Source organism: Pteropus vampyrus, unplaced genomic scaffold (assembly GCF_000151845.1).
Source record: "Pteropus vampyrus isolate Shadow unplaced genomic scaffold, Pvam_2.0 Scaffold227, whole genome shotgun sequence".
Classification (NCBI taxonomy): Eukaryota; Metazoa; Chordata; class Mammalia; order Chiroptera; family Pteropodidae; genus Pteropus; species Pteropus vampyrus.
Window position 1 is genome coordinate 1,230,563 of NW_011889008.1, and position 12,370 is coordinate 1,242,932.

Genomic DNA, 12,370 nt, shown 5'->3' on the forward strand with positions numbered 1-12,370 from the left:
AGTGGCCCTGGGGTCTCTGTGGCTCACACCGGGCTCCCTGGCCGGCTGGTAGCGCCTCTCAGAGCAGACGCCCCACAGGTGGTAAGATGATGCTGGGCCCCACGGACAGCACCGCCTGGCCCGTGGGCGGGGACGGCAGGTCCTCATTTACGTGGCAGGGGGCGGTCAGTCTCTCAGAGGGGACAGGCGTGATGACGGGGTTCTGGAGAGCAGGGAGCTGGACACCAAGGACAGGCGGAGCGGGAGGCAGTTTTCCGGTGGCTCGGCTGGGCCACACGCCAGGAGGCGAGGGGATGGGGTGGGGGACTCCCCAGAGGCCTCCTGCGGGCCAACAGCGAGGGGACAGGGAGGGCCCAGGCGGCAGAGGGGACCTGAGCGTGGCTGGCATATGAAGGCAGTTACGGTCTCAGGAGGGGTCCAGGTGGACCCTGCCCAAGTAGGGTTGGCCGGTCCCCTGGGCCCCCGGCGACCCCGACCCCTGGTATCCACGCCTTTATGTAATGCCCCCCGCCTCAAGACACTACCCCCCACCCCCCCCACACCCCGCACACTCAGAGTTGCTTGTATAAACAGAAAACAGCGAAAGTGAGGGGGGCCCTTCCAATGCGTTACAGGAAGGCCGGGCCGTCTTGCTGGCTGCCCCGTGGAGAGGCCCCAAGGGCCTGGGCCACATGGCCGAGCTCGGAGGGCGGTCCCCCAGGGCTGAGCCCCAAGATGCCCGCAGACCCACCGACCCCTTGGCTCAGATTCCCGGCCCACGGAAGCCGTGCGAACAAACGTCTGCCGTCTTACACTGCTGAGCGGGGAGCGTCTGTTACACGCGGCAGCTCACGCACACACGGAGAAGCAACCGTGCCCGCGGGGGCAGGGGCGGGGGGCGGGGCGTGCAGCATCCACGGCGGAGCCCAGAGCAGACAGGGAACCTTCCGGAAGGTAAAGCGAGGACCAGGAGGGCAGTCAGCAGCTCAGGGAGCTTCTGCAGACGGGTCAGATATCCAGGCCCAGCCGCGGGTCAGACTCCTGACCCCTCAGCCAGCGTCCCCTCTAAGCCAGGCCCAGGGGCACTTCGACCCTTGACCACAGCGGGGACAAGCAGCCGCGGAGGGCGCTGCACGGTCCCCACGCCCTGCACCTCCCTTTCGTTTGGCATTCTGAGGGTTGTGTACCCATCGCCCCACACAAGGGCCCTTCGGGCTTGATTTGGGATTTCGACCAAGCATCTAGCATCAGGTCCACGAGGGGCAGCGAGGGACGGGGGTGGCCTCGCGCGGCCTCCGCTGCTCTTCCCGCTGGCCGTCCTCTCATGCGCTCAGGGCTTTTACGAGTCAGGCTAAAGATGCATTACGATTTAATTTAGGTTTAATTTTAATGTTAATTTAAAATAAATTAAAAGCTTATTTTTAGGAGCCCCAAAGGGATGCAAAAAGTCTCCGAAAGGGGACTGGCTTCAGGCAGACTGGCCACGAGTGGCCCGCTGCCGGAGTGGCAGTGCCACGCGGCAGGCCGACTGGACAGGGCAGCTGTCCCGCCAGGCAGATGCCATGTATCCTGGGGGACCCCAGAGTCCAACTGCTTCCCCTCCATCCTGCACAGGGCGAGGAGGCCGGGGACACAGGCCGGGGACACTGGGGTCCGCCATCGCCCTCCTGCGAGGTGCAGCCGCGGCCAGAGGCCCCGGCCTCGCCTTCACATCCCCGCTCCATACCTGCCCACTCCACACCTGGGTTCTGGCCCCGCTGCCTGTGGGGCCCTGTGGGGAGTCGTGGCAGGAACAGGCACCTGGGCCAGTGCCGCTCTGAACGCAAAGCGACCTGAGCGTACACACGAAGGCCACCGGGGTGCAGGGACCTGAACGCTGCCGGGACAAAGGAGTCACGGGGCAGGGGCGGCAAGGCCGCTTGTGGGCCAGGATGGGGATGAGATGCGCAGGCCGGGCTGGGGGGTCTGCCAGGCAGGGGCTGTACGGAGGCCCAGAGACCGCCCGACGCTCCGGGGACGGGCCTGGGGGAGGGGGCAGCGGGGCTGAAGTCCGAGATGTCCGCAGAGGACACACATCTGCAACCCGCCGCCGCCGGGGCCTCCCGCAGATCCGTGTGGATTAGGTCCACAGACAGGTACCCGGAGACAGAAGACGGGGTGACGAAGGAACGGGGGTGCGAAGGCTAGCGCTGACCCCGAAGTCCCCTGGCAGCCTGGGCTCAGTCAGGATCTAAGCAGCAAGGGACAGAGCACAGCAGACCCCTAGCCATCCACAGTCACTAACCGCCCCCACCCGACCTCTTCCCTGGGGTCAACCCAGCCATCTGATCTCACAGAGCCTCACCCATCAGCCAGAACTGACCGCAGGTCTGAGCGCCGGTGCCTGCCTGGGGTCAGGGTTCAGGGGTGCAGAAAAGTGGGAGCAAGGGGTCTCGCTGGGGCATTCTGCACTCACGCTGGGGGCGTGGGGGCTGAGGACCAGGAGGAATGACTCCTGACAGATGGGCAGGGAGTGGAGAAAGCCCAGGTCCACTTGAGGCTCAAAGCTGGACCCTGGGCCCGGGCCCAGCACCTCCACACATGTGCAGACACGTTCCAGGCGAAAGGGACCCTCGCAGAAGCATTCCTTCTGGAAGAACCGTCCCTGGGGTACTGAGACCCCCCTGGAGCATTCTGCATTTGTTACAGGCAGCACCCCCCGCACCGAATGTGGGGGGCCCAAGGGGATCCAGGGGCCTCCGCAGCCCTGTACCCCCTGCCCAGGCGCCTGCCCCAAGCCACCTGCCAGGGCTCCCCAAGAGTCCTGACTGATGCCGAGGGGAGCCCAGCAGAGCTGGGTCCCCAGCGGCCCCTGAGCCTCAGGGCAGAGCTGGTTACCACCCCATCCCCATGACATCGAACCTGTGAGGAGGCCCAGACACCCCCAGAAGCCCGAGTACACAGAGGCGGGAGGGTGGTGGGGGCGGGATGCGGCTGGACCCCATGGCCTGGGGTCAGGCGACAGGCGCTCAGGAATGAGAGCACAGGGAGAGGCTGAGGGGCTCTGACCCATGAGTGGGGTCCAAGGGGGTCCGCCATGTGCTGCTCTGCCTGTCCCCAGGGAAGCAGCCGTCCTGTGAGGCCCAGGGACCAGCCACTCCTCACGAGGCCTCTGTCACATCCTGGACAGGGGTATGTGCAGGTGTGTGGCCAGCTGGCCTTGTAGGCTGCCAGGACAGGGTGACGGGGGATGAGAAGACTGGTGGCACCTACAGGGGGCAGGGTAGTGGGGAAGGCACCGGGGCCCACCCACCCTGCGGCGAGGCTCGACCACGGGCCCCTTTAGATGTAGGACAGAGGGGCACGCGGCCGGCCCGCCTGGTCCCAGAGCTTTTAAGGGGCAGAGCAGGGACAACGGGCCGCTGGAGTCCCCGGCCTGACGCTGTCCTAAGAGCAACGCGGGGGCGGGAAGCACCTGACCCGGGAAGGCAGCTCTCGCTGGCACCCACCGCGCCCCCGGGATGGGGAGGCTGCAGAGGGCACGGGCCAGGCCCTAGAGCCCTGCCTCTGCCCTGCTCGGCGCCCTGCACCCGCATTTCCACTTGCTGGCTGCCTGCACCCCACAGCCCCTGCCCTCATTGCCCGATAGCCACCCACGCAGCCCCCATGGAGAGGGGCACTCTCCCCCAGCACCCCCCCCCACCTGCCAGAGCCCTACGACTCAGAGGAAGATGCTGGTTTCTGTCCCCAGAGTTGGGGGCCAGGTAAGTGACGCACAGGAAGTGGTCCCCCCCTGGTGCTCAGCCCCTGCCAGCCACGTCCTAACTATCCAGTGGAGCCCCCTGCTCCCCACATCCCCCACCGCCAGGTGTGGCACCAACAGGGCGTGGACAGCTCACTCCGCCAGCCTGCTTAGCTCTGACACTCGTTAAAATGTAGTGCACGCGGCCTGGGGACCGTGCCAATGACGGGATATGCCCCTGCTGGCCTGGCCCCAGGGAGGTGGCCGCACAGCGGGGGACACGTGGGGGGCGCCGCCAGTGAGAGCGTCCAAAGGCCCCCGCGTGGTGGCCAGGCACGGGGCGGGGCGCCCCGGTTTTGGTGAAGAGACCGGGGCCGATTCGGGCCCCAGTGCGCCCTCCTGCCTTAGTCTCCCAGGACCCACGGACCCTCCTGGTGTGCGCGGGTGCAAGCGTGCCACCCACGCGTGGACAGGCACAGCCCCCTCCCCGTGGCCTCACTGTCCAGGTGGGAGGGGGGCCAGTGACAGGCCCAGCTCTGGGGATCCAAAGGGAGCAGGGACACAGGACCCTCCCCACAGGGAAGGCGGCCAGTGTGGGGAGGGGCGCCAGGCCCACGGGCGCTGGGCAGGGGTTGGCGGGTCCGCTGCAAGGCCTGCTGGGACAGACTGCAGAGGGTGCTCAGTGCCAGGGGGTCACGGACCACGCAGGATTGGGGGGTGGGGGGCGGGCTGGAGGCCTGGGAAGGAGCTGAGAGGTGCAGTGTGAGCAGGGCTGGGGGGACATGGGCAGGGCAGGGGGAATCCACTGAAAGGATGTGAGGCTAGGACCTCAAGGGCACCAAGGCCACACGCTGTGGAGGCCGCCAGACAGAGGCAGAGCTGGCGGGGGCGTCCAGCAGGGGCCGCGGAAGGGCGCAGAAAGCCTGCCCAGGGCAGCAGATGGGGTGGCACAGGGTCTGGGAACCTTCAGGGACCATAGAATGAGACAGGTGGTGGGCGGGGGCTGAGCTAAGGTGGCGGGGGGCTCGGGGTAGGGAGACCTCAAGGGTACGGGTAGGGAAGGAAGGTGACGGGAACCTGGAGGACAGGCTCCCCTGGGAGAATCCACATGAGGACAGGGGGCAGGAGGCCGGGGCAGGTGCTGGGGGAAGGGGCCGAGTCGGGGGAGCCCGGGAGTGAGTCCCACAGGGACAGCGGGAAGGGAGGGGCTGCCACGAGGGCAGGCAGCTTGCAGCACCCAGGCCTGCACATGGGGGCCCCGGTGGGCCACAGAGGGTCGCGGGGGCCCGCAGGCTCCACGCCGGCAGGCAGCCGGGGGCTGAAGGACGGAGCAGGTGGCGGGAAGTGGAGACAGACCGGAACGCACATTCCGGGGGCTGGCTCTCCCGGGGCCACTGCAACGTGACTCCTTGAAGTCCAGTTGTGAGCGTGAGCGACAGTGTGTGTGTGAGTGTGGAGCCCTGCCCGGTGGGGTGGCACACGTGAGCGGGCTGTGGGCATGTGTGAGCTCCGCCAGCTCACACGCCGGCTGGTTGGCGGCGGGGTCGAGGTCTGCAGCGTGTCCGAGACGGGCCCCGCCACGCGGAGCTGTGGCGAGATGCGGGCGTCTGCCTGGCGGTGCTGCCCCTACCCCGCCCCCCATGCCGCACCCTCGCCTGGGCTTGGGCTGTCCCCATTTCAGCTATGCTCCCAGCACCCCGCCTGGAGGGGGACCCCTGCCTGGCTAGGCTCTGTGATGGGGGGCCATGATGCCCACTCCTGGAGCCGCCTGTGGAGACCCCAGGGAAGGAAGCCCCTGGGGGACCGGCAAGGGGCCCCGGCCAAGGGACAGCGGGGCACTTTACTTATTTCACACGGCCAAGGAGTCACCTTTCTGGGGTGGGGGGGCGCGTGCCCCACCCACAAAGGCACTGCCCAGAGGCTGCCCTTTGGGGACCCAAGCCTGCTGCTCAGAGGCCTCTAGGGGCAGCACAGTCATCCACGGAGCACCCCCTTCCCTGCACTTCTAGACGTTTCCAGTGGAAAGCGCCTCCCTGGCCTGAGGACGGCAGGGCTTCCTCCCCGTGGCGGCAGGCGCGGGGCCGCCCTCCGGCCTTCAAAGCCTTTGCATCTAGAGACACTGGACTCTTTGCTGGGGGACCCTGGGGCAGGGGAGAGGGGGCGGGGAACCCGACCCACCTGTTTGTTCTCTCCTCCTCCCCCACCCTGGGTCAGGATGAAAACAACAACAGAAGAAAGCGCTTCCTAGCTGATCGGATCTGGAACCTAATCGCCTGGACAGCTGCAGCGGCTGCGGCTGCCGCCTGGCTGGCTCCCGGCCTGGGCGCTAGACACCTCCCTGCCAGGGCCTGGACCCTCTGCAAACCCAGCACCAACCTCATCGGCGGCCGGTGCCCCCCACTGCCAAGCCCACGCCCGGTCCCCGCCATGCCATCGTTGGAGGCAGCGGCTCACAGGTCCACGGGAGGCAGTAATACTATATATTACAACAAACAGGGCGGCCCACTGACAAATAGGCCTGCGTGATCTAAACGGTATATTATCCCATAAAACCGTCAGCGGGCAGAGCGTCGGGGCCGACAGGACCGAGGCGGCCCCAGGCCCGTTTGCTTGTAATACTGCCTTTGGTGGGACACGGGCGGCCTCAGAGGTCCACGGGGACCGGGGAAACCCGGAGCTGGTCCCCGGCCACGCAGAGCAAGTCGCCCGTCCGCCAAACACACAGGCCACGTGCTCTGCACCCGGAAGCCTGAAGTCCCCGCATGTGGCTAACGTGACGCAAGGCTGGCCTAAGGCCCGCCAGGAAGGCCGTCTCCCACGCCGCCAGGGGTAGGCGGCGGGCAGCAGCGGTGTGGGCCCCTTCTCTGGACAGGTGACGGGGAGCCCGGTCCTCCCCTCGGAGTGGCCTCGGGCAGCACCTCAGTCCTCGAAAGGGCTTCTTTTAGGAAAAGGCCAGAAGTCATTTGGGATGAATGCTGGTCAACGCCATGGACGAGGCCAGGGCTGCTACTGAGGACGAGGCTGGGGAGACGCCGACGGCTGTGCAGGATTTTCTCGTGGGACTTCCTAGGCAGAGACCAGCCCCGATGCCCCCCAGGCAGAGGCCCTGCAGCCCCTCCATGCCAGCCCCTCACGGGAGTGCCCAGGGCCCCTTTGAGAAGGCTGCTCTGAAGCGGGGGTGGGGCATGTGCAATGGGCTGAGATCACAGGGGGATCCCCCGGGGATCCTGGCCACGACCATCAGGGCCGCTGCCGAAGGGGTGGGGGAGGGTCAGCGCCCATCGCTGGGGCCCATATTCACATACTTATGGTAGGCGGGGAGCCGGGCGGGGCCTAGAGGCCTCTTCCAGGAGGAAGGGCAAGGGGGCGCTGGGGGTGGCCAGCCCGGAAAGCACTCATTCCCAGTGGTGCTGGCCGACCTCCATCTGGGCTTGGGAATTCCCAGCTCAGGGCTGGTCTCAGGCTCAGACCCTGGACCCAGACCAGGGGCATTCTGGGAAGTGTAGTCCTCTGGGAGTTGGGAGGGCCGTCTGAGATGGGGGGGCAACCTCGGAAGAGGCGAGAGCGAGGGGGTTACCCTGACCCTAACCCCAGGGTGGGATTTTAACATTCCTGGGAAATGGCTGAACTTAAGACTCATCCGCTGCCTGAGCAGACACCAGCCAAGGCCCCGAGTCCAGCGCAGGTCACACCTGCAATCGTTTTCCTGAGCAAGCCGCTCAGCGCTCTTATTTTGGTGGGGAGACCTGAGGACTCCCCAGAGAGGAAATACCCAAAGTGCCCCTCACTCCTGTCCTCCTGCGGCTGCTGCCCCCAGACACCGGGCGAGAGAAGCACCCACCGGGGGACAGGGGTGCGACCTGGGGGCTCAGGGAGAGGCGGCAGCACGTTGCTCGCGCCCACGCGTTATTTATGCTCACAGCCTGCTCCGATGACATATGTAAGTTGACAGCGAACATCCTATCAACTTGCTGGAGTGTATCTTGATTGTTAAAACACACTCTTAAAGGTGTATGATCATTTATCAAATTAAAATAGCCGTGCCTGGCCTGTCCTTTATCCGCCTTCCCTGCCCACCCCTCTGCCGCCCCCCTCTTCCTCTGCCTCCTGGGCGCCCTACCCTTGCACCCAGGTCCTGGCCCCCCGGGGGACACTGCTCCTGCTTCCGGGGACCCTGCTCGGGCAATGCCTCCCCACCCAGGCCCAGGCCAGGGCAAGCCCACTAAATCGCCAAGAAGTGACAAACGCCAGAAGCCCCACCAATTAAATTTAAACTCATGCAAAGCTCAGTGGCTAGTAAATTATTATTTTTATTAGCTTGAACCAAGTTCCCGTAAGAGAGAAAGTGAACTTGCTCCCATGAATGGCTCTTGTATAATTTATTTAACTCTGTGCTTTTTGCCAAAGCCTGAGATATTTTTAGCTCGTTCTGTTGTTGGATTTGGCTTTTTTATGTGTGTTTCTGAGGAGTATTTTTAGCCTCATCCATGCTATGCTAACAGCCTCCTATGCGTTGTGTCCTGTGCAGGCTGTTGAACCCAGAGCCCAGTCTCACGGCAGACGAGGGAGATTTCTAAGAATAATAGGGGAGCGTGTGGGGGTGCGGTGTTTTCCAGGGGAGAGGTACGACGATCTGCACAAGGCCACTAGCTAATCTGCCTCGTTACTCACGTGACCGGCATATTCCTATAGGAATATCCTCATAGGAATGATCCGACAAGGGGGCAGCGCAGGCCCGACTGAGGACAAAAAAAAAAAAAAAAAAAAACACACATTCCCAAAATGGCACGAGGGCCGCAGCCTGGCGGGTCCAGGAGCTGGTGCTGGATCCCGGGCTGGGCGGCTGGCTGGCAGCGGCTTTGATGTCTGGTTCTGTCACTTACAGAGCGGGATGGATGGAGGCTTCAGAAAGTAACTCTTTTCACACCTACTTAATGTTGGTAACTGTTGCAGAAACACTCCATCGTGTCATTGAGTTAATGAGGTATTTACGAAAATGTATTTTTTTCCTTTACAAAAAAATATCACATGGGAGGGAGGGGGAACCTTTGATGGGGTCTGTTCACACTGGGAAATCATCTTTTTTCCTCTACTGTGGGTTTCTTTTTTTTTTTCCCTCTGAGACTGGCGATCGGGGGTGCTCCGCGGGAAGAAGCCTGCAGTCTTCCCCACAGAAGGGACATGCTGCCCCATTGATGCCCCGTGCCCCGGGCCCCGGGCCCAGGGCACCTGGCTGCCAGGCCGGGCCACTGACACCCCAACAGAGACAAGAGGAGGGGCGGGGGAGAACCCAACCCGCCCGGGATGACTGGAACGGCACCCCCACCTCCCTGGGGCCTTCCGCGGATGGAGACCCAGTGATGCTCCAAGGCTCGCCCCTGGGGTGGTGGAGGGACAGAGAAGGATGGAGGACCAGAGCGGCCCCCCGGAAGCGGCGTGGGGGGCGGGCTTCTCCCTGGCCAGGCTGCCTTCTTCCGAAAGCGCCCCTGAGCGGCGTGGTCCCCAACCCTCCAGGCAGCCGCACTGGGGGAGAACCTGGGACTGCTGTGCTGTCGAGTTTTCTTTCTTTTCCCCCCAGATTTCACAGCTTTGCCTCCGGACCATCTGTATTAGAGACAAAATCTAACACTGCACTAAAAATAAGGACTCCAAACATTTTAATTGCACCTTTTGGTGGCAAGGTTACTGGAACAGCACTTTACCATAAAACCCTACAGCCCAGTGACAAAGCTACGGGCACTTTCATTTTTAGAGAAACAACAGAAGCAGCCCTGGAGCCCGACGGCCCATCGGGTGCCTCCCTCGAGCTGACATTTTGAAAGCACTGGGTGGGGACAAGGGAGAGCAGCACAGGCAGCAGGCAAGGAGGGAGACCCTTGGCCCAGACCCGGTGGCTGTGCCAGGGACGAGGAGCAGCCCTGGAAGCCAGAGGCTCCATCTCCCGCGGCCGGGCTGGCCGCACGCTGGAGCCCGCGACCGGGAGGAAGTGAGCGGCGACATTCCTCGCAGGGAGCGGCTGGCGGAGGGAGGGGCGGGCAGGCGGCTGCGGCTGGAGCCTGCAGACCCTAGGCCGTCCTCGGAAGTGGGGACTAAGTTCCCCAAACCGGCCATTTGGAAATCCGCATACGAGAGGCAAAAACAATTTTTTTAACTTAATTATACTTTTTTTTCTTTCTAAACGAGACTCTACATAGATACAGACCGAAGCAACGTGACTGGGGGTATAATTCCTTTTTAAAAAATTAATGTAGCTAAATTTTAAAAACCAACACGATATTCTGGCTTTCGGCAATTTCGGAAGGCTTTTCAGTGGCAGATGTTTCTAGCCAGCCTTCCCGTCACCAAGCACAATAGGTCTCTCGGGCCCCCCAGGGGGTGGATCGGCCTCCAGGAGCAGGGGACACGTGGCCCTCCAGCAGCCCCCCTCTGGGGGTGCCCCGGGGACCTCCAGCGCCCTCTAGAGCGCCTCGCGTATGGGGAAGGCAGTAGGGTCTGGGTCAAGGACACAGACCTGGCCAGCACCACCCAATCTCTCCAAGCCCTCTGTGGCCTGCGCTCCAAGCACCACGTGGTCCAACGTGGACTGAAGGAGACAATGGTTCTGGCCACCCGACCACGTTCCCACCTGACTCGGTGGCGCCTACATGTGCAAACAGCGGCGGAAAGGGGAAATGGCTGCTGACCGGGCTCCGGCCAGGCCGCTGGGCTGGGTGGACAGGGAGGGAGAGTCCGGCCTGGCCATGCCTCCCCCCCGCCGCGACTGCCCCAGCTTGCCCGCGCCCGATCTGTGTCAAGGGCCTTCCAGACCCTTGTTTCCCTTGGTACTGGTACCTGCCAGGCTGGAGGGCAGGGCGTAGGGGGAGGGTGTAGCCGCTCCCTCCCCCTCCCCCAACCTGCAGGGCTCAGCCTTCCCACCCTCAGGGGCCTCTGGCCGGAGATGGGGCTGATAGGACTGGGCACTGTCCTTGCAGCCACAAGCCCCCACCCACAGCTCCCCAGTATGGGCTGAGCTGGGTGGGCAGCCACCACCACAGGACAGCCAGGACAGATATTTTTAAATCACCAACTGCCCAGGCAAGTACTTTTTCTCTTTCAAGCTATAAATCTAGAGGAGAAAAAAAGCGAGAGAGAGAAAGAAGGAAGAACAAGCGAGGAAAAAGGCGGCCTTGCAGAAGGCTCGCCTTGGGCCGGGGGCGAGGCGGTGGCCAAGGCTGAGCCCATGAGGGCTGGGGGCCAGCCCCTCCACCCCGTCCACGTCTAACTTTTTGAATCTCATGTTGCAAATGCTAAAAGCCCCCTATTAATTAGGCAGTTTTGCATTTTTTTAAGGAAATTTCCGTTTTTCTTTCTGACTGCCTTCCCTTCTGACATTTTCCCTTCCAGCCTGCCTCTGCCATCCGTTTTAATCCACACACTAATTGTAATCCCATTAAAGCAGATATAATTTTATTAGTATTCACAGTTCATCAAGCTAGCAATAATAACTGTTACTGCCAAATTAACAACAACAAAAAAGAGGCAAACATTTCTGATGTTTGGAACAAACTGTAAACAAAGGCAAGCCAACCTTCCAGGGTGACCACGGGGTCCCCACGCGCTTCCTGCAAATTCGGTGGGGCTGGCCAGTGACCCCCAGGGTCTGCGAGAGGTGGCTGCCCCTCTGCCACACTGCCGCTGGCCTGCTTCTCCGCTGACCTGGCTCAACTGTAACATCAAAGCCACCCCAGAGAGGGGCTGCTCTGGAGGCCTGGGTCAGCTCTGCCTGAAGGACAGACCCTCTTGGGCAGGAAATCCCAGAGGACAGGAGCTAGGGGCCACCCGCTCGCTGCCTCCTCTCGGAGCAAATTCGCCTGCACTCGCCTGCACCGAAATCCCGAAGTCCCGCAATCCCGCAGCTGCCGCGCCGCCCCCAGCGCGCTGCCCCTGGGCCGCGCTCCGGCCACGCGGTGTCCGCTTTAGCAGGATACCAGAGGCACTTGTTAAAGCAAAAGCACGCCCTGCAAACCCATTCTCACCCTGACACTTCAAGGCTTTATATAGAAACAGGATTTGCTCGTCTGACACCAGCAGTCCTTACTAAGGCTCCCCCCCGTGCACACCGCCCTAATCCGCGAGGCCTCGGCGCGCCCCGCGCCCCCCCCCACCCCCAAGTCACAACAGCCGTTTTGTTCCCGCAGAAAGTGGCTCGTTGTCCCAGCCCCGGAATGTCTTAAGGATGTGAATGCAGAATGCAGAATGCAGAAATGAGGTTTCCGCGGAATTTAGTTCTTCTGCAAGAAGGGGTGGGTGGGGGAGGATGGCAGGGGCAATAGGCTTCATTTTAAGCCAGCTCCGAGGCTGTCCCCTCTGAGACCCCGGGGGACCCCGGGGAAGGCCTCTCTAAACCGCGATTATCCGGCTCGGGGCAGAGAGGGGAGCCGCTCTGCGCCTGGGCTGCCCGCGCGCGGGCGCAGGGAAATGAAACCGAGCGCTTCTCCGCAAATGCTCGGAGCAGAGACGAGGCGGGCGCCCGTTCGACCCCCGGCCGTGCCCACCTCGCTCTGGGCCTGCACTCCCGCGCCCGTCCCGGCTGCCACTGACCTGTGTGCGAAGCCATGGGCAGCGGCGACGGGAAGTACTTTCCGGGCTGGAAGTGCGCCGGGGGCTGCGCCGCGGGCCCGGCCGGGGCGA

The 12,370-nt window shown here is 63.2% G+C and overlaps 1 protein-coding gene across 1 annotated transcript in view; it reads right to left on the reverse strand.

The window, feature by feature from the left end:
- The window catches only part of BAHCC1 (BAH domain and coiled-coil containing 1), a 61,643-nt gene extending 49,279 nt beyond the window's left edge, over positions 1–12,364 (reverse strand). The window contains exon 1 of the mRNA XM_023538657.1: positions 12,281–12,364. Coding sequence (XP_023394425.1) covers positions 12,281–12,296 — 16 coding nt within the window. The 5' untranslated portion in view covers positions 12,297–12,364. The remainder of the gene's footprint in view (positions 1–12,280) is intronic.
- Between the last annotated feature and the right edge of the window lie 6 nt (positions 12,365–12,370).